Source organism: Stegodyphus dumicola, chromosome 2, assembly GCF_044657685.1.
Source record: "Stegodyphus dumicola isolate Sdum_Otavi_A_Nest chromosome 2, ASM4465768v1".
Taxonomy (NCBI): Eukaryota; Metazoa; Arthropoda; class Arachnida; order Araneae; family Eresidae; genus Stegodyphus; species Stegodyphus dumicola.
In genome coordinates this window covers 106,823,268-106,850,911 of record NC_140769.1, presented here as the reverse complement: position 1 = coordinate 106,850,911, position 27,644 = coordinate 106,823,268, and the positions used below count along the sequence as shown (strand labels likewise).

Genomic DNA, 27,644 nt, shown 5'->3' with positions numbered 1-27,644 from the left:
AGAAAGAAGGAATTGGTGGGGTAAGGCAGCGAACGAAATGACACTTTTTCGAGCTCTGGATGAAATGAGAAAGGACGAAACGGTACTAAGCCAATAAGACAAGGTCTGGTATTTTACTTTATTATTTAACTATTCATCATAAGTTTAAGAATTATTTAAATTTTTATTTGTCTTTACATTTTTATTAAATTTTACTTATAAGTATTTTATATTTCAGTTGCTAATTATTATGTTACTTTAATTATTCATTATTTTAATCACTATTTTTTATTATTTTAATTATGAAGTTTTTTAATTTATTATTTTAATTACTAATTAATGTTATTATTGTCATATTTATTCCCTTTCTTTCTTTATTTTTTCCTATTTTCCTGACGGCCTTCCGTAGGCGCTTCTGACTTTAAAAACTAATCCCTGACAGCAATAGAAAATTTAATAATGAATCATATCCAGTGCACCAAAAAATAATAGCCAAAATAAAGTGAATTATTTCTACTAAAAAATGTGACGCAAAACTCCCTATCGCAGCACTACCCAGTTCCCGCGGGGTAGAAAAGCTCACGTGATTCAATGCGATGCGACGTTTCAAGGCCCTTTTTAGGGCCGTAGACCGATAAAATAGGCTCAGGATACGGATACCGATGGATTTTACCGAAAGTAACGAGTAACGATACGATAGTAACGAGTACTGGTTCACCGAGTAACGAATACATACGGGTACACAATTTCTCGTTACTTCTACAGCACTACTAGTCGATATTTCCGTGACGTCAAAAATTCGAAAAGTGGGGTAGGGTTTGGAAATACGCTGCACGAAATCAAAACAAACTCTTCTGCAATTTTGATTCCTTCGGCGAATTAAGCTGCGTATATTAGTAACGCAAGAAATAAGCTTGCGTTGGCGAAAACAAATAATAAACTTTTAATAGTGTTAGGAAATATTTTTTAAAAATTTACTAAATCAAATGTTAAAATATGGCATAGAAAATTCTGCTCTCAGCAAAATTTATTTCACTTTAATTATTTTATTAACATCATCAAAAATTCTACTTTAATCATTATTTTTTTTCAACAGGCAAAAAGACAAAGCTTTGATTACAAACAACCATGCGTTTCTGTGTATATGGTGAAGTATGTGGACGTCTAGTAAGTAATTGAAAAAGTTAAAAGATGCCTTTACTAGCTGAAATTATTGGGAAAATAGTAGATCCAACACCAAAAGTTGTTGATCCAGAAGATGATGTTAACATCGGTAAAAACTGATTTTTTTCTTTTTTTTACCTTGAAATTTAACCAAATGTATTTTATATATATAGTTAAATTAATTCTGAATTTCTTCGTTTGATTCCATTTAATGTATTGCAATTTATTTTATAGAAACTTCAGCTAGAATTAGTAATAAAGACAAAGATTCGGATGCAGAATTAACTATTAGCACACCAGGGCGTAAAACTCCGTTTTTGATTGAAGATGTAGATCCAAGATATGCTGGCCATAAAATATCAAGGAAGTTATTGGATAACATTTTTCATGAAGGTGGGAAATTAATTTTAAAATTTTTTTTATCGATTTAGAAGTGTTATATGTTGTGAATCATTAATATATTGATAAACACTTGCAGATACGAAATTGCATAACAGCTGTAGTTTTCTTTCTTCAGTTGCCTCCTTCACTTGTGTGAGAAAATTTGAAAAAGTTCTTTTCCAGTGTTTCCATTTAGATTCCGCTCCAACACAGGCAGGGTCAACATCAAATCTTTCTGGTTTCAATAGGTTTTTCATTTTGCAAAAGAATAAAGTAAAAATTAATTTTAGTCGATTAAATTGTTATAAATATAAGAGAAGCTCAAATAAAGCTTTAATCGACTAAAATTGCACGTAAAACAATTGTTACATTGTAAGAACAATATTTAAACTCACAATGACTGTTGCCATTCAATGTAGTATAATTTTAGTGTTGCCAACAATGTTAAATATTATACCACAGTACCTTTTCAATTACAGTACAAAGTCCATAATCCGGACTCGTCGGGACTTCGGGGATTCCAGATTAAGGTTTTTTTTCCGGATTATAGATCATCAATTTAAATCTGGTAAGATGGCATGCAGAAATTATACAATTAAAAATATGAAACCATAATTTATGAAATAAAGAGCAATTATAATCTAAAGGGTATCAAAATTTACAAAAAAAAAAAAAAAAAAAAAAAAAAGCTTAATATTTACTTGTTTACTTTATTAAACTTTTCTTTCAATGTAAATTGTTTAAGCTGCTTCGTTTTTTGTGCTAAACGTACATGCGTAAGTTTGTGGCTTTGAAGTCCAGATTATAGATCATTCAGGATAATGGACGGACGGATTACAGACTTTGTATTGTATATCTTCTTTTAACCACTCCTTGAACACATTATTATATGCATCATATTTTCCTTCCATTTTTAACTTAGTTGTTTTTTCTAGTCTTCTTTCAGCTATATCTCTATATTCAGGAAGATTTTTGTCATGTACCCATGACAGTTTCACTTCATATCTTCCCTCCTCATGTTTTCTTAAATTTGCCATAAAATGATTGTTTTTGACCTTATCAATTTCAGTTCAAAGCAGAATTTCAATTTAAATTCTAGATTTCAATTCAAAGGGATATGTAAGTTGTTCCTTTTGTTCTAAAGTCTGAGCCTATCAAAAGATCAATCTGTGGATGGAAACAATCAACATCTGTGATATGAATTCCCTTTCCAGATAATTATGATATCCAAGGTCCTTTCTGTAGACTAGGTATAGATCCGTAGATTATAGGCTGATATAACACAGGAATTTTGCAGCTATAACCAGTACTCAACATTTATGATTCATATGAGATGTCCTTCCTCCAAACACAGCGTGTGTTAATTTTTTATGATCAAGAATGATGAAGCTCGAAGATGAAGTTTCTTTCCTTAATGTTGAATGGCAACCACTAAAGTTTGAAGCAAAACTCTTCCTGAAGTACCTGTTGAAGAAAGAGTGCTAATTTCACAATTTTTTTGATTGCACTCGACAGGAACTTTTGATTTCTGCTTAAATTCTGGACAACAAACAATGTAATGCTTCCTACTACAAAACGTGCATAGAACTTTACTTTTACAATTTTTAGATTGATGGTTTGTTTTCAAATATGTAAAGCAATATTTTTTCTCTTTCTTAATTTTCAATTTTTCATCAAGACTTAAATTTTGTGCTTTGTAGCAATCTTTGCTTTGATGAGATTTTTTGCAAAATATTCAGTTTACAACATTATTGTTATTTATTTCTTTTGCTTCCAAAAACAAGTTGCTTGCAGTGGGTATAGTAATATCTTCTCTATCCTTATGAACTTTTCTATAGGGATCACTTTGCTTCATACCTGATTTTGCTAGAGTTATTCTTTCTTCCCCTTCGACCTCAACCCTTAGCAAATTTAAAAGTTCGCTCAGTCTTGCACTATATGATTTCTCTTCACTTACTGAGTTTCTCAACCAAACTCTCAACACGTCTTCTGGAATACATGACTCCACAAGTGGGAAGAGCTTTGCAGAATATTTGTCTGAGGTCGTCCCAATGGGGGAAACTCAGCGGCATTTGGCGCAATGTTTTCACCATTTCGAATCGCCATATCCTCAGGAGGAATTTTTTTATGGCAAGAGAGAAATGGCATCAAAAGGTGCTTTCTGAAAATTTCCTCTTCAGCTCATTGCTGGGGGAAAACTTCTGCTGGGCGAAAATCGTGTAAGGCAAATTGTAGCATTTGCATTGAGATGGTAAACCATACACATAGAACAAATTGTAAACGATTAGTTATTATTGTGATTAAGTAAATCTATGTACCTTTTTTCATCTTAGTATTTTATATTATGATTATATATAACTCCAGCATTATTAACTTTTATACTTCTCTTTTTTAATTCTTACCATTAATTTGAACAATTATCCGTAATAATGGTTATATATATTTGAAAGCATGTTCTTTATATAAATGCAGTAATGATCAAGAAAATGAGATATATATCACATAGTTAATGATGGAAGTTTAAAAAAAAATAAAATATGCATGTATTTCCACAATAATATTGCATCCTCGAAATGTATTCCAGGCTATTCAATCATCCAATCAGGTTTACATTTTACATTCCGGACTCTTTAATGCATATAATTTTGATTAATAAGGTTAAGAGGGTTATTTTTATTCTTTTTTTCCTTGTTTAAGTGCGAAATTAGTTTTCATGTAGGTAACCAAAGAAATGTAATCCTGAAATGCATAACTGCAGGGAAACAGGATTTGTAACAAGTGCTTCTATGGCTTTTCACAACATTATGCAATTGTTTAAATTTCAGAAAGAGACCAATCAAATAGAATAGGATAAGGCTATTTGAATTTTTCTGTATTTATTCTATGAAAAGTTTAATCCTAAGATATTTTTGTGCAATTTGAACATTGTCTAGAGCAGTGGTTTCAAACTGGCAACCCCCGAAGCAATTTTATGTGGTCGGCGTAGAAAAACAGCGGAATAATTTTTTTAAAATTATTTTATACTAACTTATTAGTATTTCAAAGTCTGATTATCATTTTATTGCATTTTAATAATTATATTTGATTATGAGGGGTTAAAAAACTACTTTTATGATACAGGGTGTCTTTCAGTGGCTAAAGGGTATAACTGTTGCACAGTTTGTCTTGAAGTCAAGCCATGGCTAACAGACTTCCCTCTCCTTAAGCAAATAGCCCAGGAGTGCTTTTGATATTCTAAATAATGCATGGACATAATTAGAAAAAAGGCATTTGGATAGATTAAACAAATGACTTCCATAAATTAAAAATATATATATATTCATATTAGAACTACAATGAATTTATTTAGAAATTAATTCCTGTTTGTTATTTTCAGACTCAAATATTTGGGAATATATTTTTATATTAAGTAAATAATTAAAAAAATTTTCATTCTAATTATAAATTATCTGAAAATATGAGAAACAGTATTAGTTAGAAATTAGTTAAAGTTAGAAAAATGGTATATTTTATTTTATAAAAATAAAATCATTTTATTCTGATTAGAAGTGTAATTAATTTATTTTCTATAATTAAAAATTTTAAATTTGTTTATTTAGAATTAATTCTATATTATTAATAATTGGAAATTAATTCTATATATTGATTCTATAACTTTTTTCGGTACTATTCGGTTTTGAGGGCGTAAAAAATTGCCAGACTATTGTTGATGCCAGTGCTGCCAAAATTAATTGCGGCAACTATTTAAGATTGATGTTTTAATTTAGATGAAATGTTAATTTCATATAATACATTTTATTATTATAATTTATATAAAAAAAGGCTAAACATGACTGAATGGAAAGATAAGAGTAAATAACTATTTCAGATAATTATTATAATTTATATAAAAATTGCTGAACATAACTGAATGGATGCCTGCATTGCTATTTCGCTACCGAGTTATCGCTAAAGCATAATTTCATTTCGGTTGTTCAAACATAATTTTCTATAATGAATGATGCCTTTTCTTTGAAAATATTCTTGGTAAAGTACAGAATCGTTCACTTATTTGTTCACCGCTTTTTACAAGGGTGAAAACAATTGGATTTTTGTCAGTTTTCTTTTTAAGTGAAAATAGGTCGATGTGTACAAAGGTAAAGTCAAGGGTGTGCGCGGTGCCATTTTTGTGCAATTGTGGAATTTTTTTTAAGTGAAAATAGGTCGATGTGTACATCGATACCGAGTATGTGCAATTCTTAAAAACACGTCAAGCAGTGGGTGATTCTGCACTTTACTCAAAATTCTATTGCAGACTTTTCGTCACGGGCAATTCCCAAATTGTTAAATCCATAGGATATCGAAAAAGGATTTAAAAATTAAACTAGTATTTCAATGGTGTATTAAGAAATATAGAACTATATAAACTTACGCAATCTGAAATCAGTACGTACGCTAGATTTGGCGCGCTGTTAAATCGGCGTGTTTGCTAGATTTGGCGTTTTGCGCAAGTCCGAAAACCGAACTTGTTGGGACTTCAGTGACTCCGGATTTGGGATTTTTCTGGATATTAGATTATCGGTTTAAATCTAGTAAGAAAGCGTGTAGAAATTATAAAATTAAAAATATAAAATCATGATTTATGAAATAATGAAGCATTTATGATCTAAAGGGTATAAAAATTTACAACCAAAAGAATGCTTTATATTTATTTGTTTACTCTATTAAACATTACTTTAAATGAACATTAATATAAATTGTTTAAGTTGCTTTGTTGTTTGTGCTATTGCAGTCAATGGTCATTAATCCGGACTCGTCAGGACTTCGGCGATTCCGGATTATCGATTTTTCCGGATTATAGATCATCAGTTTAAATCTGGTAAGATGGCATGCAGAAATTATAAAATTAAAAATATGAAACCATAATTTATGAAATAAAGAACAATTATGATCTAAAGGGAATCAAAATTTACAAAAAAAAACTTAATATTTATTTGTTTACTTTATTAAACATTTCGTTGAATGTAAGTTGTTTAAGTTTCTTCGTTTTACGTGATAATACTTTCTCTATAATTCTATAAACAGACATAATTTCTTGTTCAGTTACAAAGTTCCCTTGTTGAAGTCCTATAATTGCTGTGTAGAGAATACTGACTTATTTGTCAATTGAAATTTTTTTGTTTTCAATAACCTCTGTGTCACTTTCTTCACTATTGGAAGCGAATTATAATGACGAGGAATTTAATTTAAATCATATCAAAGACAGAGTACATCAAGATGAAATACTACATTTAGTAAGGATTTATAAGCCAAATAAAATAAAAACATCTGCCCTGAAGATAAGGATAGTGCTGACAGATCAACTTCCAATTCATTGTGCACCGCGACGCTCTCCCCTCCCTCCGCAGAGCAGCTTGAAATTGATAAACAGATTTCAGAATGGTTAGAGAAACAAAGGATACGCCTTTATCCATTTTTTGCAGCAATTCCACTTTTTGTTTAATGGACAACGAAGCATACTTTGGCTTTGTAGATCCTTTGAAATTCTATTTGACATAATCAAAAGTTAAAGCTTACTTTTATAAAATTGCTCTAACAGTCTGCAAAAAATAATAAGCTGGATCCAAGTCGAAGATTAAGGAACAACGGAATCTGCAACATTAACTGAAATAGACAATTAGATAATTTTAGCTTAGCTAATAACCGTCCATTATACATTAAACGCGCATGCGTAAACGTATTGTGCGCATGCGTAAAAGTATTACGTGCATGCGTTGACGCATGCGCAGAAAGTTGTAGCTTTGAGGTCCGTATTATAGATCATTCCGGATTCTGGGTGTCCGGATTAACGACTTTTGACTGTACTTTCTTTTTAGTTCTATAGACAGGTATAATTTCTTGTTCAGTTACAAAGTCTCACTGTTCAAGTCCTGGAGATGCTGTGTTGAGAATTTCGACTATCTTGTTAATCAAAATTTTTTTTTGTTTTCGATAACCCTCTCTGTCACCTTCTTCCCTACCGGTAGCAGTATTTTCTGGATCTAGAGCCATACTACAGATTTTGTTGTCCATTGATTGTAATTGGGGCATTATCATTGCAATGAAAAACTTCTGTTATATTATCTTCATTTGATTACCACCTCTCCACATTCCTTTACAAAACTCATTAATTGAAAAATTTCACCTGTGGTTTGTGATATCCTATTACCTTCAAATTTGTGGGTATCATCTTCATCATCCTCATCATGAAATATGGTAGGAAGCCATAAATTATGTGAAGCATTTTTTAAAGTATCTGAAGGCACATCCTCTCATGATCTTGCGATGCTCCAACAGACTTTTATGCTAAAATGTTTAAAAAATTCTTGAATAGTCTTGCCATTATTCAAGAAATTTAACATGGATTTTAAAAAATACTACTTTATATTTGCATTTGAGTGCGCTCGCTAGTCCGATATGTATAGGCTGAACTGATGTACAGTTTGAAGGAAAGAATAATAATGATACATAATCTTTCACTAAAATTAAGTGAAGAGTGACGATTTCGAAAGACAAGAGGTAGCGTAACTTCTTTTTTATTTCTGTTTTTTCTAGGTTATATGCAAAATAAATAAATAAATAAATAAACTTATAAAATATTGTTCTCACATTAGGGTGAATAAGTTCCTGTTTAGATGAAAGTTCTTGTTTAGAAATAGTTCAAGATGAGGCTGTCTTGAATAAATCAAATCTCTAAGCCGGTGGTTGCCGGACTGAGCCTGTCCGAGCAGGATGCTATTCGTAAGGTAGCGGTGAACCTGGCTACCTCGCTGTATCTCTTGGCAGAGATATTATATCGCTCTACGCAGAGTGAAGCAAAAATTTGCTCGTGGCCGAGCTGGAAAAAACCGAGAGAATGTTTCTCTCTCTACTTACTGCAACTAACTCTCACTTTTTCTCTCTCTCTGGAACTGCGTTCCATGATTTTGTTCAAATTGTCCTGGACATGTCGGAAAAACTTCCAGGATTCTTATTTGTCCGTAATTTTTAGAAGCGCTTCTTGATTGGCGAGAGCACTTTGATTAACAACTGGATATGATGAAGACAGCCTGGGAAAAAGTTCGTGGGAACTTTTCGATTCCAACTGGGGTCTCAAACTGGGTGGTCTGAGACACTGAACTTATAAACTGATGAAAGGAAACTGAACAATGTCTCCTTTCGAAAAACTATAAGAGGAACAAAAAAGCTGAGATTGTTTTGTGACTGCTGGTCACTTCCTCTTTCCTAGAATTCGCTAAGAAATACTCTGTGGGAACTTTCGAGGTAATCATTCCTTTTCTGAGAACTTTGTAAGGGTCGATAAAATAGCTTAAGACGTTACGGCTATATTCCTTTCCCCTTGGGAAGAACTTTTCTCGAGTTTAGATGAGAGAAAAGTTCACCTCACTTCTGCACTAGTTCGTAAACACAACACACAGGAGGTAAATATCTCTGTCCTCTAAATAATATTTTCAAGCACGTTTATACAAGAACACTGTTGCATTCAATAATAATAATACTAATACAGTCAAAAGTCTTTAATCCAGACTCGTCGGGACTTCGGCGATTCCGGATTATCGGTTTTTCCGGATTATAGATCATCAGTTTAAATCTGGTAAGACAGCATGCAAAAATTATAAAATTAAAAATATGAAACTGTAATTTATCAAATAAAGAGCAATTACGATCTAAAGGGTATCAAAATTTACAAAAAAAAGCTTAATATTTATTTGTTTACTTTATTAAACATTTCTTTTCATGCGTGTATGCGTAAAGCATACATTAGGCATAGTCGAAATTAGAAAATTGCAACCAGAAACAATTTGATGTGTATTCGTGATGTTTATAATGACGAGGAATTTGATTTAAGTCATATCAAAGACGGAGTACATCCAGATGAAATACTACATTTAGTAAGGAATTATAAGCCGAATTAAAAAAAAAAATCTGCTCTGAAGATAACGATAGTGCTGACAGATCAACTTCCAGTTCATTGCGTGCCGCGACTCCCCCCGCAGAGCAGCGTGAAATTGATAAACAGATTTCCGAATGGTTAGAGAAACAAAGGATATGCCTTTATCCGTTTTCTGCAGCAATTCCACTTTTTGTTTGATGGACATCGAAACATGCTTTCACTTTGTAGATACTTCTCCAGAATCGGAAACTCTTTTTGACATAATCGAATGTTCAAGCTTAGTTTTATAAAATTGCTCTAACAGTCTGCAAAAAATAATAAGCCGGATTCAATTAGAAGATTAAGGAACAACGCAATCTGCAAGATTAACTGAAATAGATAATTAGATAATTTTAGCTTAGCTTATACCGTCCGTTATACATTAAATGCACATGCGTAAATGCAATTACATTTATGCATGCGCCGAAAGTTTGTAGCTTTTAGGTCCGGATTATAGATCATTCCGGATTATAGATGTCCAGATTAAAGACTGTAGTAATAATGTCACTAATAGATAGTTCACATATATGTCAATTAGGCATTACCCTTAGAGGCGAGAACTTAATTCAATACATATATATATATATATATACACACACACAGATTACAATATGCTTAACAGGAAATAAAAATAATTTATATATAGTATTGTATATCTAGTATTATATTTGCACATCTTAAAAAAATACATATTCAATAACTGAAGAATCACATCCTAGCATAGAGTGTTTCCTCTAGATGACTCAGTCCACTGGCATTTATTTAGCCTTCCTGAGCGATAAGCAACCTCAAAGCTGCAAGGCTGCAACTATACTAGAAAGCTAAGGAACACAATAATTCCTACATAATTCAAAAAGCACCAACACACAATATACAAATACGAAGTACTTCAATAGACAAAACAATTATTGTACTCAAAACAAGTTCTCGACTCCTATTGGGACCTACTTCAGATAAAATCTCAATTTGTTTGGTGCGTTTTGGCACTTCTGAGCCTTCATTATGTCTGTGAGTTTTCCACTTATGGTTAAATCTTTTGTTCCTATCTTCCAAACTACTTTGCTAGTTATCTGTCTGATTTCAGAACAGCACATTGTGAATGGAAACGCTCCGGGGGTCTTCCTGCACTCCTCTCTTTCCAAGTTCTTTCAGTTCTTTCTTTTGGGATTCCAGACAAAAATTCATCCTGGCAGACCAGTGTGTTTTTCTTAGAAAAGTTTCGCTTTCTTTGTAAATCTAAAGAATTCCATGCACTTCGTGGGTTAATGACCGCTTCTGTTATTTTGATTTGTCCACTTCTTGACCTGTTGTCCGAACTTTTAGGGCACTTCACCTTTTATTTGACTTGACGGGGAAACATCCTTTTTTTATCTGTATGGACTCCCTGACTTTCGTCTCTTTTCTTTTGTTTGGGTTAGCGACTGCATCTCGTCGGGGCATCTTTGCTTGTACTGCATTATCTATACCAAAGATCTTTATATTACAGTCAATCAACTGAGCTCTTCGATTACCCAATAAGTAGTATTCCTGATTGAGGCTAATTACTGCTGCTTTGGTAATTACCTTCCCAAAATTCTCTCCTTTGAGTTCTACTTGTGCAAGGGTCCAAAGGTTCCTTGATCAAGACAGTTTTCTTTAACAACATTTCTGATATTACATGATCCCTTCCTATTAAGTCAATAGTGGATCCAGTATCTCTAAACATTTTAATCTTTCGATTGTTGACTTTCACAGTACTAATATACGGGTCAAGCCACATGTTTGGGGTACCCAAAATATCCAAATTATTTACGACTTCAATAGATTCCGTTGTAGCTTTTAATCGCGGGCACTGTTATCGGAGATGATCCTCTGAGTTGCATTTATAGCATCTATGTGCTCTCCGTTTTCAAAGACATTTGACTTCCATTTATTGGCAGTCTTTTCTTCCGCACCCTCATCACCGCGGCGTATTCTATCTGTCGGTTCACCCTTCTTCCTTTCCTTAGTGTCTATTTCAGTGCTTTTAACAAAACCTGTCGGTTTTTTTATGGACCTACGTACTTCTTCATATTCGTCTAATTTTCTGACTAATTCAGAGAAAGATATTATATTTGGCCAATCATCCACGAAATGTTCGTGAATTTCGCCGTTTATGTGACGTTTAATTTGATCTGTCAACATCAAATCTTTCAGAGAATCAAAATCTCGCACTTCCACTCCATTTAACCATTCATCCAGATAATTCCTCAGCTCGAAGGCAAAATCTTTATATCGAGTACCTACACGCCGCTGGTGCTGAACGAGTTTAACCCGAAAAGCCTCTGAGCTCAACTTGAAATGTTGTAAAAGAATTTTCTTTACGTAAGCGTAATTATCGAGCTCCTCTTCCGGTTCCCGTAGAATAATAGAAACAATGTCCATTGGCAATAAAGCCATTAAATGCGACACCCAGTCTCCTTCGTCTACATTTGCTTTACGAGCCTAATGCTCAAACATCGCTAAATAAAGAATAATATCCGATGATTCGGTATTGTATCTCTGCATTAAATTTTGCAATTCTCTTATTGACGTAGGAATATTATTCTGGGAATTTTCTCTGACGTTATTGGCGTTTCTCAACCTCTGTCGTTCCAATTCAAACTCTCTCTCCCTTTCGGCTTCTTCTAGTCTGCGCTGTTTGATCTGAACTTCAATAATGGACTCTAGCGTTGCCTCGAAAAATCGCTGGCTGGCTGTCAGCGCGATCGCCTCTGCTAGGATTGACTCACTAGACGAGACACACTCACTCGATGAGAGACGCACTCTGACTGCAGACTAGCAGGGTTTATATAGCTTTCAGCCTGTATTCGAGAACATTCTGGGCTAAACCGGTAAGAATTCATTTCAGAAGGTTCTCCAACCCTCCATGGTATATCGCCACTTTTGTCGCCAAATGGGCGATTTCTTGCCAAATGTGGCAACCTTGCATTCCTTATTATTTTATGGCAATCCTAAAACTGCCTTGCGGGGAAGCCATCTCACTGCGCCTTGACATTTTGTAATACTGCCCCCTCCCAAGGACTGCACGTCCCGGGCAGTACAACCCTTGATCAGAAGCCAAATTCAATACAAACAAAATGTAATAAAACAAACAAGTAACATAACTAAAGAAACAAATATTTACACTATTTACAAGTTAGATACACAAATTAAACACATCACAATTTTAAAAGAAACAAATATTTACACTATGTTCAAGTTATATACACAAATTAAGCACATAACAATTTTAAATTAAAGTTCTGAATGAATTTCAATCTCAGTCTATTTACAAAGTATACCCGGGTCAAATACTTTTCCACTGCAGTTCTCAGATATATTTATGTTTCGCATATCACAGTCTGAAACTTCAGTTCGTTGAAACTTTCCATCCACAGGAAGATCTGAAACAGTTTGCTCATCACTCTGAAGTTTGTTTGCATCATGTATACAGTTCACATTGGTATTTTCAGCAGCTGGTACATGCACATTTTCTTTCGTTTCCTGGGAACCAGCTCCAAATTCTGCATCAGAGTCATGAATGGAACCCAATTCTTTACAAACAGAAGTATCCTGGTTTAGAATCAAGTCCGTGTCTGCACAATCTGCACTGTCAAACACACACATAGTTTTTGAAATGAGTGAATTTTCTCGCAATACTAGAGCACCCTGCATAAGTTGTACATCAGCTTCTCCCATCTCTGCATCACATGCACTTTTAGATGGTTCAACACTTGCTGCTTGCGTTTTCATAACTTCACTATCAGTTTCTACGAAGTTGACAGTTGCATTATCATTTTCTTCTATCTCTACTTCAGGCACGTGAGAATAAAAATCTTCCTTTCCGTCCTTTATTTCTTCACATTTTCGTTCTCTGTCTTTAATCTCGTTAGATATTTCATCCTTCATGTCAGGATCTTTCTCAGACAGTTCATTAGCTACTTCCTTCATTTCTTCATCCTTTGATTCTTCAGATGCCACTTCTCTCATTTCCACATCGCCTTTTGTGGCTGCAGTTTCTTCTGGAAGCTCGACTTTCACCTGTTGGAGTTGCTCTTGGAACTTTTCTTGGCCGACATTTGTTTCTTCTCGTTGGGCTTTCTTCTCTTCCAGTCTGGCTTTCATCTCTTTCAGTCCGGCATTGATTTCAGCCTTTATCTCCTCCTATCCGACTTTCATCTCTTTCATTTCAGCTTTCATCTCTTCCTGTCTGGCTTCCATCTTTTCTTGGAATGCAGCAAAGGCAGTCACGAGCTGTCTTAATAGATCTTCCATTGGTCTTGTCATTGGCATTCACTCGCAAACACCACTCCTGACACCAATTGTTGCATTTTTCCTTTTCTTCTGACACCAGTTGTTACATTATGTTCTTCCTTCACATTCGTACGAGGTTTGTAGATTTGGAGTGAATAATGACGACACTTGATGAAGCATCAAAACACACTTTATTTACCAATATTAATCAGAACAGCTCCAATAACCCTTTTTCATGTCGTCGAAGAGCTACTGTAAACATGCTGACACGATCAGCGACACAGCCTTCAGGTTATCAGGCTATCACGGTGGAGACAGCTTCCTGCAAAGTACGTGACTCTGCTTTCTGGAGTACAGCTCCCGACTCTGCTTGGCCGTTCTTGGAACTCCACGTACTCTCGAGACTGTCCACGCTACAACTCGCGATGCACTCGCAGAGCACAGCTCCTGACTCTTGGTTCAGTCGTTTCTGGAGCTCAACACGCTCTCTCGATGATGCACTAACCACGATACTCTACGAGATTCTTTCGGTGCACTCGATGACCTACTCGGCACTTGCTGGCCGGCTGTCAACGCGATCGCCTCCGCAGGGATTGACTCACTAGACAAGACACACTCACTCGATGAGCGACGCGCACTAAATGACTGCGGACTAACAGGGTTTATATAGCTTTCGACCTATGTTCGAGAACATTCTGGGCTAAACAGCGGCGTAGCTAGAGGAGGCAATCTGTCCCTGGGTGCAGAATCCAAGGGGTGCCAAACTGATGTTACGACATTTTAGAATTAAACGTTTTCCATCCTTGGCAAGCAGTATTGGGGCGAAATCTTCAGTTGTCCCTGGGCTTCGAAAACCCTAGTTACAACTCTGGGGCTAAACCGGTAAGAATTCGTTCCAGAAGGTTCTCCAACTGTCCATGGTATATTGCCAAATGGGCGATTTCTTGCCAAATGTTGCAACCCTTCCCTCCTTGCTATTTTATGACAACTCTAAAACTGCCTTTTAGAGAAGCCATCTCACCACGCCTCGACATTTCGTAACAATATTTACATGATTAAAGAATGTAAGAAATCAAAATATTTTAAGTTATTATCTAATATATACAAAGTGACAAAAAATCTCATGACCGGAAAAGTGTGGTTATGCCACTCAGAGGGTTGATGAAAGAAAAAATTATATAATTAATTACTCTTTAGCAAACAAATACTGTTTAAATATGCTTCTTTATGAGCATGGCCTTGCCACTCAAAGGATTAATACATACCAATATTCCTCCAAGTTTTTGAGCTAAAGTAGCATGCAACATTAGTGATCGGTATATGAGCTCACATGATGTCTGATGTCATAACAAATTCAGTCTTCCTTATGTTCCGTGAATTACAGGCTGGAATGAAATTCTTAGTCATTTGGTTATGTATATTAGCTTTAAAAAAAGTCTTTATGCAAAATTATTTTCCATTGTTTAAATATCCATTTCTTTTTGTAATTAATTCTCAGTTGACTTTTGCTATTATTTCTCAGCTAATTTATTCACGTCCATTGTTACATGTTTTCTCACATTTGGGTTGTTAATATTGTTATAATTCTTTTGATTTTTGAAGGGAGGTTTATTTTCATTTGTGGGCCCTCATTTCACATTTATAAGCTTTTGTGTTATCTGTTCTCTTTCTATTCCTTTTAACCAGTATGCAAACATGGGTATTTTAAGCCAAGCATTTTGAAAGGTGGTGGGACTATTAACAGAACAACAAAATACTAAATAAAGCAATGATCAAACATGTAAAAACACAAGCGACCAGTGTTGCAAATTGAGTAGCCATGTGCTCAGGGCTATGATCACGGGATTTCCAGTTGCCTCTTTGATTTGAATCTAAATAAATTATTACTTTTTATTATAAAATAATTTTATACATATATTAACATGCATGTTTTTTATGATGTAGTATAAAATTTTTAAATTAGCAAAAAGTAGAAAGTAGGTAGAAATAATTGAGTAGTAGAAAATTGCAAAATTCTGCAAACATAAATTTTAGAAACAGAAGTTTGTAAAAAGTAGCAAGTTTTGCGAAAATTTGCGGAATCTGGCAAGATTTAGATCTTTGCCATAATCCTTGGGAATATATTATTATGATCATTTAGAATAAATTTATACTTTTGTTACTAAAGACAAAAAATCTTTTGTGAGTAGAATCTTTCTTTGCTAGTGCCTTTTTCTTGCTAAATAAGTATGATTTAATGTCATATATCAGTTATGTTGTTTTTCCTGTATTTCAATTAATATGAAATAGTTTATGATCTTCTTTAATGATTTTCTTCTGTAAGCAAATCCATTTTTTAGTTTTAAATTGAAAGGACAGAAATGTGTGTTTGTGTAACAGTATAGTTTGTCAATACAATACTTGCTTAATAGTTTGTCAATACAGAACAAAGTCCGAAATCCGGACTCTTCGGCGATTCCGGATATTAGATCATGACTTTAAATCTAGTAAGATGGCATGTAGGAATTATAAAATTTAAAAATATGAATTCCTGATTTATGAAATAATGAAGTACTTATGATATAAAGGATATCAATATTTACAAAAAAAAACTTAATATTTATTTGTGTGCCTTATTAAACATTTCTTTCAACGTAAGTTGTTTAAGTTGCTTCTTTTTTTGGGACTAATACTTTCTCTTTAATTCTGTAGACAGACAGAATCTCTTGTTTAGTTACATTGTTGGATTCCTTTAACTGCTGTGTCGAGAATTCTGACTAACTTGTTAATCGAAAATTTTTCATTTTCAGTAACTTCTCTCGCTTTCTTTACTATCAGTAGTGGTATTTTCTGGATCTAGAACCATACTACAGATTTCACCATTCATTAATTGATTGATGATTGAGAAGTATTGTCATCGCGATGAAAAACTTCTTTTATATCACCTCATTTATTACCGCTTCTTCACATTTCTTTACAAAATCCGTTAATTGGAAAATTTCATCTTTGTTTTGCAATATCTGAAAAGCTTTAAAATTTGCTGCTATCATCATCAAATTTAGCTATCGTTCACTATACATATTTGGCTATGCATCATGAGCTTAGCGACTAACGACAAGTTGTTCTGTTAAATTTTATCTTGGTACTATCACGCACTGAGAGAATTAAGCCTGACTTGTATTAATTTAGTTATTTATTACACTTATGTCTATTTCTTTCACATGCTTAAGGCTTATCAGAATTCAGAATAAATAAATTCTCACATATACGTAAGCCTTATTGAGTGTCGACGCTAGATATCTTATCGCCTGATGCAGTCTCTGTGTGTCCTAAATTCTGCGACCCGGTGCAGCTATACGAGCCCTGGTGCTGGTTCTGGGTTTATGTGAATAACAAATCAGTTATTCTTAATTCAAATAGCCCTAAATGTAATCTTTGGGTTTATGAGTATCATCAACAAAATCTATTTTTAGCATATGGAAAGAAATTTTTGTTAAATTTTTCCTTGTCAACATTTTTAGCACATTTAACTTAAATCTATAATCATCGTCAAGCGTAATGTCAACATAAAAGGTTACCATTTTCCTTTATTATCTAATTACTAACATAAAAAAATTGTTTAGGCATCGATACATGAGTCATTACTCAAGTTGTCATGTGTTGATAAACATGTGGTGATGAATGAAAAGTATAATAAATAATTCACCAGGTTGGTGTCAGATCAGCGATGTATCTACATGTGTAATGTTTCAGTTTGAGATGTGTGCCAAAAGCAGATACACAGCAACAGAGCCAAATTACTGATCATACAAATTTATACTAAAATGACTGTTTCTTCAATAATAAGGTATTTTATTTAGTGTTGAAGTGAAATTAAGAATCGAGACTCTCCAGAGGTTTTATTATGCATGGAGGGGGGAATCAAATGCACATGCGTAAAGCCTACGAGAAAAACGTTGTTGGTGGTCTTGAGGTCCATATTTTACATCATTCCAGATATTGGACATCCAGATTTTGGACTTTGTATTGTAATAATTACTTGAGTTTTGAATTTGTTTGAGTTACAAACTGATTTTTTTTTCTGTTTTTAATACATTATAAAGGTATATTAAAATGTGAAATATGGATTTTTTTACTTCCTTGTATGAAGTAAAAGAAGTATCGTAATGGCTTGAGTTTAAGATTTCAGAAATATCTATTTATGCCATTCCATACATTTTGACTATTTTTTAGTATGACATTTCTATGTATAGAACAAAATAAAGGACTTTTTATTCCAAAATGGACTGTGAAATGGACTTTTCGGGGCATCTGTATGTATGTATGTATGTATGTATCGTGCATAACTGAAAAACAGTTAGCTGTATAATGTTGAAATTTTGTATATGGAACTGTTATAACATCTTGCTATGCACCTCCCATTTTTATTTCAGTCGGCAGTACCAAGAGTTTATATATATATATATATATATATATACCTGCCCCTCTTACCTGTCCTTTATTTTCACAACCATTGGTTGCAGACATATACTTCCAATTACAAAGGTAATGTTTTTGCAGTTTCAAATTTTTAAAAAAATTAGGCAATAACTCAATTTAACTTTTAATGGGAACTACCAGTTTCTGTACTTATTTTGGGGAAAGTTTTATACTTGTTATGAAAAAATAGAAATACAAGAAGTTTGTTTCCCATTCTATAAATTTGATCAGGATATTTAATTTCAAAATTTGCAGGTTTTGATGTCATTTTTAATTATCTTGAGGCATTGGTTAATTAAGTTAGAACAATTTATGGAAATAAGTTTAAATGAATTACAGCAAAAAATGTGTATACTGAACAGGGATATGAGCGAATCATGTGGTGTCCACATGAAATTTTTTATGTCCAGGATGAATCAAAAGTTCTCCATATCTTGTTAAAAGCAATTTCTGTTGTGGAATCTGGCATTATCTAATTTTAAAACTTTTTATGAGGAGACAGATTAAAATAAAATCAATCGTACAGGATGCATTTCTTACTGCTATGCAAATCAAATTATAATAATGAATTTTTTTATTATATTTTCTTTGAAATACTACCTAACATTTTGGAAAACTTATCTACAAAATCAAAATGTCTGTTATTAACATGTTGACTGTCATCATATAAAAAAAGTTGTTTTTGGCTGGTATTATCATTATTTTTATTAACATATAAAAAATATTCCAGAATGCTATGCAATTATATCTGTTTCTTAGACTATAATTAAGTTTATTCATAAAATTAATTATAGACTGTAATTAATAATAGATTATAATTAATTTTGTCCACATGGGCCTTATCTATTAAGATAAGGCCCATGTGGACAAAAGATATGTTTGACCTTTTAAGTTTTATGTATATTATTTAATGTTACTTCATTCAATTATGCATAGAATTTGTTTTTTCTTTAGAATACATGTAGTGGAACCTTAATCACATTATCCAAAATAATACAAATGGCCTGTTAGGCTAATATATGTCGGGTATATTTAGATAAAAATGGAACTTTTAATGTATTAAAGTAAATGCTTATATTTATATATATGTTTGCTTATTTTCAGAAAGGAAGACCTCTTCTAATGTTGAAGATGATGAAAATGATGTGTCGTCTGAAAAACCATCAGATCTGGATAGTAGTGGAGGTGAAAGTGAAGAAGATGATAATGGTGATGATAAATATTTGAGTGATTCAGATTTAAATGCTTTCAAGGAACTTTTTAAAGCTGAGTCAGGTTTGAAGTAAGATATTGTAAATTTATTATACCTCAAAGAAATACATTCTTGATCAATAAACTCATCATAACTAGGAAAATTATTTGATTATGATGAAATTGAAATAAATGAGATGAAAAGGGAGTAATTTAAAAAGAAAAAAAGGTTAAAAATTAAAAAGGGGTTAGCAATTAAAAATTTATTTAGTTAATATGTATTCAGAAGCATTTCACATTAATATGATATGGGATCCCTTCTAATGGCAATGCATGATGATATTTGTTTTTGCCTGTGTTCATATAAGCATCAAATACTGTCCTGTAGCATTTGCTGTCAGGTGTTCTGTAATAGCTCAGCGAGTTTATGTGTGATGCAAGACGTGTGTGATCAGAGCATCTAATATGTGTTGCCTATTTATTTGAGGAAAGGTTTGAAAATTTGGCAAGCCAAGGAATGTTTGTGGAACAAAGCAGACATTCCTGACTACATTTGTTGTGTGCAAATGCCCATGTCTTGCTGACAGATGGCTCCAACAAATACAATACTGTTCCTGAGCTGCCAACCTTGTTGGAACATTGGTAGAAAAAAATTGAAGGAACAGCTGTAAAAAGGTTTTTATGCTAATTTTATTTAGTTAAGTTCCATGACAGGTGGTTGATTGGTAGCTGAAAGTCAAAATTATCACATACTTCATTGGAATTAACCTTTGCTTCTCAGAAATATGTAGATTTTTATGCACAATAAATTCTTCAGTCTTTCAGCAGGTGTGGAAAGAGTAAAAGGGAGTTGCTTAATATTCTGATTTCAAGTTCTGTACAAGTAACTGGGTGAAATTTTCATGTGCAGAATGTAGAACATGTTATTAAGAGGGTATTTGAGAGATTGTGAGGAATGGCATGTGATTGGGAGAGTGGAAGCAAAGCTGACACTGATACAGCTCTGTAATCATCTAAAAAGAGCTAAAAGCATCAAGTCTAGAATCTGGAAATGATCTAGATGATAAGCTTTATGTAAAAAATGTACCATAATAGACTCAGGATTCTCATGCTAAAAGAAATACAACCTAGACATCTACCCAGATTGCAAGGAAGTTCACTGCAACTCCAAGAACTCAGCTATCTTGGTATAATGTGAATGCAACTGCATACTAGAGGGCTGTATACAAAGAAGCCTGTGATTTGTGTTCCACTGACTCGGGCTTCAAAATTTCACATGGTTGCAGTGGTACAGGGTTAATCGTGACTGGGATATTATGGACTGAAACCAAGTTCTCTTTACTGATAAATCTCATTTTTTGTTTGTAGAGTGATTCCAGGCATGTTATGCTTTGGGTGAATCAAAATGTATACCATTAGCCTGCCTGAAAACATCTATGAGAAGCTATCGGTTCAATGGTAGACTTATGGTGTGGACAATCAGTATTTTTAATGGCTTTATAAATGACACATTTTTACAAATGCAACTCTGAATGCTGAAGTATATAGTGATGAGGTTCTTGACCCTGATGTTAAATTGTTTAGGAGTGTATAATCATTAATAACTTCCTTCTAATGGACGATGATGCTCTTTCCCTTTATGTTGCACTATTTCATGATTATCTTGAGATCCAGCAGATGGAGTTCCCCACATGTTATCAAGATTTAAATCCAATATAATATGTGTGGGACACACTAAGGTGCTGACTAGCATCAATTCAGTCTCCTCCTACACTTTCCAGGAGCTTCAAAGTGCTATTCATCATTCTTTGTTACTCCAGGAACTTCAAAACAGTGTAATACTTTGCATGGAAAATCATTGCAAAACTTGCATTATGGTCAGTGGTGATGGCACACTTTATTAATTTTTTCTGTATATCTCTAAAATATTATAACACTAGCGTTTCTTTATTTCCCTAACCCACTTTGTATCATATATCATATGTTCTTACTTATTTTATTTTTGAAATATGTAATTTTGTATTTTGAAGATAATGTCAGGCATGACAAAATAAAGATCTTGTGCAAGGTCTCTGTTCTTAGCTCAAAATCATTCAAGTGACATCAGTTTTTATAGTTATTCTTTTAATTTTTCACGCCAATGGAAAAACAACTGATTTCAAGATTTTCTCATACCTCCCAAAAAATTGCCAGGTCCCTTGTTTTTAATTTATCTTAGTTTAGATCATCTGTTTCAAATGAAGTGTAGAATTACTGCTGACTGAAACTGGAAGTTCTCTAAACAAAATGTGTAGAGACATTAGGTTATTTCCAAGCAGGTGAGATGAAAAATTAGCAATGCCCTCACCAGGACTCGAACATGGACGTCTCGAATACGCGTCGAGCGTGCTGACCGCTACACCATGAACTTAAGGAGGTGGGAGAAATATCTTATATAACTCCCTTTTAAAGGCGACTGGGGTTTTAAGGGACCCAATCACCAACTCCTGGTGGTGAAGAATCATCATTCACCACCCTTTAGTTCGGACACCACTGTAGAGACATTAGGTTATTTCAAAGCTGGAGAAATGAAAAATGAGCAATGCCCTCACTGGACCTCTTGAATATGTGTCAAGCATGCTGACCACTACACCATGAAGGCATGCTAAGAATTCGGGAGAAATACCTTATAAATTTATGTAAACAAAATATGAGGACATTGGCATTACTGTATCTTAATGAAACTTAAATTGTGCATCTTTCATTTCCCTGTAGTAGTTTCTTGAAATAGGTTTTATCCCAAAAGGCCTATTAGTCTCAAGAGGTTTGTGAAGCATTCTATGAAGATTGAACTAAATTTTGTTAGATAAATATGTGTGCTTAATTCTCTTGTAAATTTATAAATGTGATATTATTAAGTTTATCCACATGATTATTTGGAAATAAATTTTTAATCTTGTGTTCTTTCTGCTTAAAAGCATGTTGCTAATTAAAAGATTTTCTTACAAATTTGGATTTTCATTAGCTTAAAATTTTAAAAAAATTACAAAATGAATAAAATTAGTTAAAATATTAATTAAGTAAAATTAAATAATTAGATAAAATTAGAATGTAAACCTCCACGTTTTTTATATTTCAACGTTGGCAGTTGTGTCATTGCTAAATAACAGACTATAGGATGTTATGAACATATTGCTGGGCTATTTTAGTGTTATGAGAAATTACTAAAGGTGACTGGGTACTGTAAATAATGGTTTCTGAAATAGTAAAGTCAGTTATAATATATATGAGTACTTTTCCGTTTCGCCGGCGCAAATCTGGCCAAGCAGACATTTTTGCCAACAACAGACAGTATACACATAAAAAATGTTGACAAATGTTAGTTCTAAGAAATTTTTATTCTGAAGGCATAAACATTTTAATATCGTGTAAAATTTTGTAAAAAGATAATAAATAAAAGCGATAAATTTGTAAAAAAACATTAATTTAAGAATTTACTAGATGCTTTCATGGTACAACATCCTGCTTCGTCGTTTCATATCACATGATCCCAAGTGATATCATCTCACATAAACTACGCTACAAAAATCTAATTCTCACTGCAATTACATACATTAATTTCAAGATAAATCTTAATTTGGAATACAATTTAAATGCAAGAAATATTTCAATTTGTACAGCTAGCTTATTCAGAAATTATGTAAAACCACAGTGCTTTACTTGTTAGTGTATTCTCATTAATGACTTATCCATCTGCCTTTGTGCCAGGCAATTCATCAGTATCACTTACGAGCTTAAGACAGCTCTGTGATTTCTGTCAAATTCATTTAGTTGATTGTACCATTGTTAGGAGGGTCCTAGAAATATTCTCCTTTGCTGTAGTTTGGAAAGTAAATAGCAATACCATCTAAGCAGTCTGAATGGACTGTGGTGATGGCGATAAGGAGCGCGCCTTGCGCCCTCCGATAAGTGTGGCAACCCTAGAGGAGAAATTTCTTACGAGTAGCGAGCAGAGCGAAACAGGCAGGCTGTCGGACAGTGTGCGCGAAGTTCCTAAATAAAGTTTAATTTTTATTGTGCACTATGTCTTGTTAATATTTATATTAATGCAGTAAGAACATAATCTGTGATATGGAATTTGAGGATTGGTGGTAAAAACATAACAGGAAATTTCCATAATGGTAACCTGGACTGTGTTAAATCGTATGAACAGTTCTCAAGCACTTTCGGTTTTGACTACAAGCCATCACTCAAGATCTCCAAACCAGAAGTAATGGATTACATCGGTTTTTGTCCTCCGGATCACAGATGAGTAGTAATTATAGATCATTTTATAATTCTGTTTTCTACTTATCATTTAATTTAATTTTCTTTAGTTAAATTTTTGCTTTTATTTTGGCTTAAAAACCTTGCACAATGTCTGATGTTTATGCCGTCCAAATTCCGGTTTATAACCGATCAGACCCATCTTTATGGTTTATTATGTGTGAAAGTACCTTTGCTCTTGCCACCCCCAAACCTATCACAGAATCCATTACTAAATATAATTATGTAGTTGCTCATCTTCCTCCAGATATCGTATCACTAGTACGGGATTTACTTATGAAACTAGATCCTATTGATCCATATACAAAGCTTAAAACTGAGTTAATAAATCATGCAGGAGAATCTTCTCAGCAAGAAATTCGCCAATTATTATCTGGAGAAGAATTAGGTTCTCGAAAACCTTCCGATTTGCTTAGCAATATGAAACGTCGAGCAGAATCTTTAAATGTTCCTGATAACTTAATGTTAGAATTATTCCTTCAACGTTTGCCTTCGACTGTTCAGTCTATTTTGGCAGCGGTGTCCAATTTAACTGTAGATAAAGCTGCAGAAATTGCCGACAGAATTTTAGAAGTAAATCCAACCCCAGGGACTTGTGCCGTTTCTCGCACAGTCGATCAGTCTCTTGAGGATAAATTATTTAAACAAATAGAAAAATTAAACAAACGTATTGATCGCATTTCTCTTTCTCGTGGTCGCTCGCCAAATCGCGGAGATCGCAATAAGGAAAGAAGCAATTCCAAAAGGAGAGATTATTCTGTTTGCTGGTATCATAGACGTTTTGGGAAAAAGTGTAGAGATGACAAATGTACAAAACCTTGTTCATGGCAGGGAAACGAAACCAGCAAAGAATAGAGGCGACTTATTCTTTGCCTCAAGTTTCACGTCGCCTGTTCGTTCGTGACCGTAGAACAAACCTTTCATTCTTGGTCGATACCGGTTCTGACGTGTCCTTACTTCCAGCAAATAATTCTCAAAAACGGAATTCGTCCCAACAAACACTTTTCGCTGCTAATTCTTCTACTATTCATGTTTATGGTCAAAAAACACTTTCTTTGGATTTCAAATTAAGACGACAGTTTACATGGACTTTTCTTATAGCAAATGTTAGTACACCCATTCTTGGAGCAGATTTTCTCCATTTCTTTGAATTGGTGCCTGATCTCAGAAACAAATGTCTCAAAGATTTAAAAACGCATTTTAAAACCGTTGGTTGCGTGAAAAATGCAAGCATTTATTCAGTAAAAACTGTATTTAGTGATACACCATATCACAAAATTTTAAAAGAATTTCCTTCAGTTACTAGATTACCAGATCCTAACCAACCTGTTAAACATAACACCGTTCATTATATCATAACTAAAGGTCCACCTGTGGTTGCAAAACCTCGTCGGTTAGCTCCAGATCGCTTAAAAATAGCAAAACAAGAATTTCAAACTATGATGCAATTGGGGCATTCGAGACCTTCGAGCAGCAATTATGCATCCCCACTTCACATGGTTCCAAAAAAGGGAAGTCTGGAATGGAGACCTGTAGGAGATTATCGAGCATTGAACGCTCAAACAATAAAAGACAAATACCCTATTCCATGTTTAGCCGATTTTACTGCTGCATTGCACGGTACTAAAATTTTTAGTCATGTCGACCTGATTAAGGCATACCATCAAATACCAATTAACCCAGCCAACATCCACAAAACCGCCATATGCACACCATTCGGTTTATTCGAAAGTACCCGTATGCAATTCGGCTTATGCAATGCATCTGCGACTTTTCAACGTTTTATAGATGAAGTCACGCGGGATTTAGAAGGCGTTTACGCTTTTGTCGATGACTTGCTCATAGCCTCTAAAGATTCTGAGGAACATTGCAGGCATTTGAAAGCTTTATTTTCCAAACTTCAGGAATATGGACTTTGCATAAATGTTTCAAAATGCACCTTTGGTCAAACATCTATTGATTTCTTAGGTTTTCACCTTAGTGAAAACGGAATTGAACCTCTTCCTGACAAAGTCAAATGTATTTTAGATTTTCCTCAACCTACCACTCTCACTCAGCTTCGCCGATTTTTAGGCATGTTTAACTTTTATAGATGTTTCATACCTAAAGCAGCACATATTCTTTCTCCTTTAATAAAATTGTTAGAAGGCTATATTAATAAAAAGAAATCTCGTTCTCGTGTTCAGGATTCATCCCCACAATTAAATTGGAACGAGAATGCTGAACAAGCCTTTATTGCTGCCAAAAATGCCATTGCTCAGGCTACCCTTTTGAGACACCCTATTCCCGGAGCCCAGCTAAGCATCTGGGTAGATGCCTCAGACGTCGCAATCGGCGGCACACTTATGCAGTTGTCTCAACAAACATGGGAACCTATAGCATTTTTCTCTATGAAACTCAATAAAAGTCAACAGAAATGGTCCGCGTACGATAGGGAATTATTTTCTATTTATTCTGCAATTAAGAAATTCCGACACATGTTAGAGGGCAGAAATTTTATAATTTATACGGATCAAAAACCGTTAATATACGCTTTTAAACAGAACCCTCATAAATGTTCACCTCGACAATTGCGACATTTAGATTTTATTTCTCAGTACTCTACTGATATTAGGCATGTGCAAGGTTCAAAAAACGTCGTTGCTGACGCTCTTTCAAGAATCAAAATTGATTCCATAACAAAATCTCCATTTTTGGATTTTAAAAAATTTTCGGAAGCTCAACGGCATGATCCGGAGGTACAAGACCTTCTCAAAAACAACACATCATCTTTGAAACTGGAATTTAAACCGTACCAATATTCTGATGGTAATATTCTTTGTGACATATCAACAGACATTCCTCGTCCATTTGTTCCGAATTCCTTTCGCAGACTCATCTTTAATCATCTGCATAATCTGTCACATCCAGGAATTGCAGCTACTACGAAGCTTATTTGTTCTCGTTATGTATGGCCCGATATGAAACGTCATATCAAAAATTGGGTGAAATCCTGTGAATCTTGCCAAAAATCGAAAATTACTAGGCATACTAAAGCACCACTGGGCACATTCTCTCTTCCTGATGCACGTTTTTCAGAAATCCATATGGATATCGTCGGACCGTTACCTCCATCAGAAGGCAATGTGTACCTTTTAACTCTAATAGATAGATTCTCCAGATGGCCTGAAGCCATTCCCATCCCGGATATGAAAACGGAAACCATTTGCAGAGCCATCTTCAACTGTTGGATATCTCGTTTTGGCTGCCCATCGATCATAACAACAGACCAAGGTTCTCAAATGAGATCCGCACTTTTTGCAGAATTCACACGCATTTTGGGTACGAACAGAATCACAACAACAGCCTATCATCCAATGTCCAACGGCATTGTTGAACGATTTCATCGACATTTAAAATCTTCTCTCAAGGCTCACGAGACCAATAACTGGACTGAAACACTACCAGTTGTTATGCTTGGTATTCGGACAGCCGTAAAGGAAGATCTACAGTCATCTTGTGCTGAACTGGTGTACGGCACAACTCTCAAGCTGCCTAGTGATATGATAACGTCATCTAAGATATCTCCGTATGACACACAATTTATCACGAATCTTAGGCATAGAATGCAACAATTGAATCCAATAGCAACATCTGCACATTGCCAAGAAAAATGTTACGTAAGTGCTACCTTAAAGTCTTGTACGCATGTATACTTACATGTCGATCGAGTAAAGCCACCTCTGTGCCAACCATATACAGGTCCGCATAAACGGACAGCATAAACGTCCGCATAAACTTTCTAGAACGGACAAAACTTTCACAATTGATGTTAACGGTCTGAAATCTACTGTGTCTATAGACCGTGTGAAACTAGCCTATTTGCTTTCGGACTCTAATTTGCCTGAACTAAAAACAAATAAAGACTTAAAGACAGTTCAGCAGAATAAATCTGCAAACGAACTCTCTAAGACACAAACTG

General features: G+C 34.1%; 1 protein-coding gene across 1 annotated transcript in view; it reads left to right on the top strand.

Moving 5' to 3' along the window:
• The first annotated feature begins 1,094 nt into the window (after positions 1-1,094).
• LOC118200996 (protein AATF-like) overlaps positions 1,095-27,644 on the top strand; it is a 72,518-nt gene continuing 45,968 nt past the window's right edge. The window contains exons 1-3 of the mRNA XM_035373004.2: positions 1,095-1,252; positions 1,378-1,536; positions 19,292-19,469. Of these exons, the coding sequence (XP_035228895.1) occupies positions 1,171-1,252; positions 1,378-1,536; positions 19,292-19,469 (419 nt within the window). The 5' untranslated portion in view covers positions 1,095-1,170. The remainder of the gene's footprint in view (positions 1,253-1,377; positions 1,537-19,291; positions 19,470-27,644) is intronic.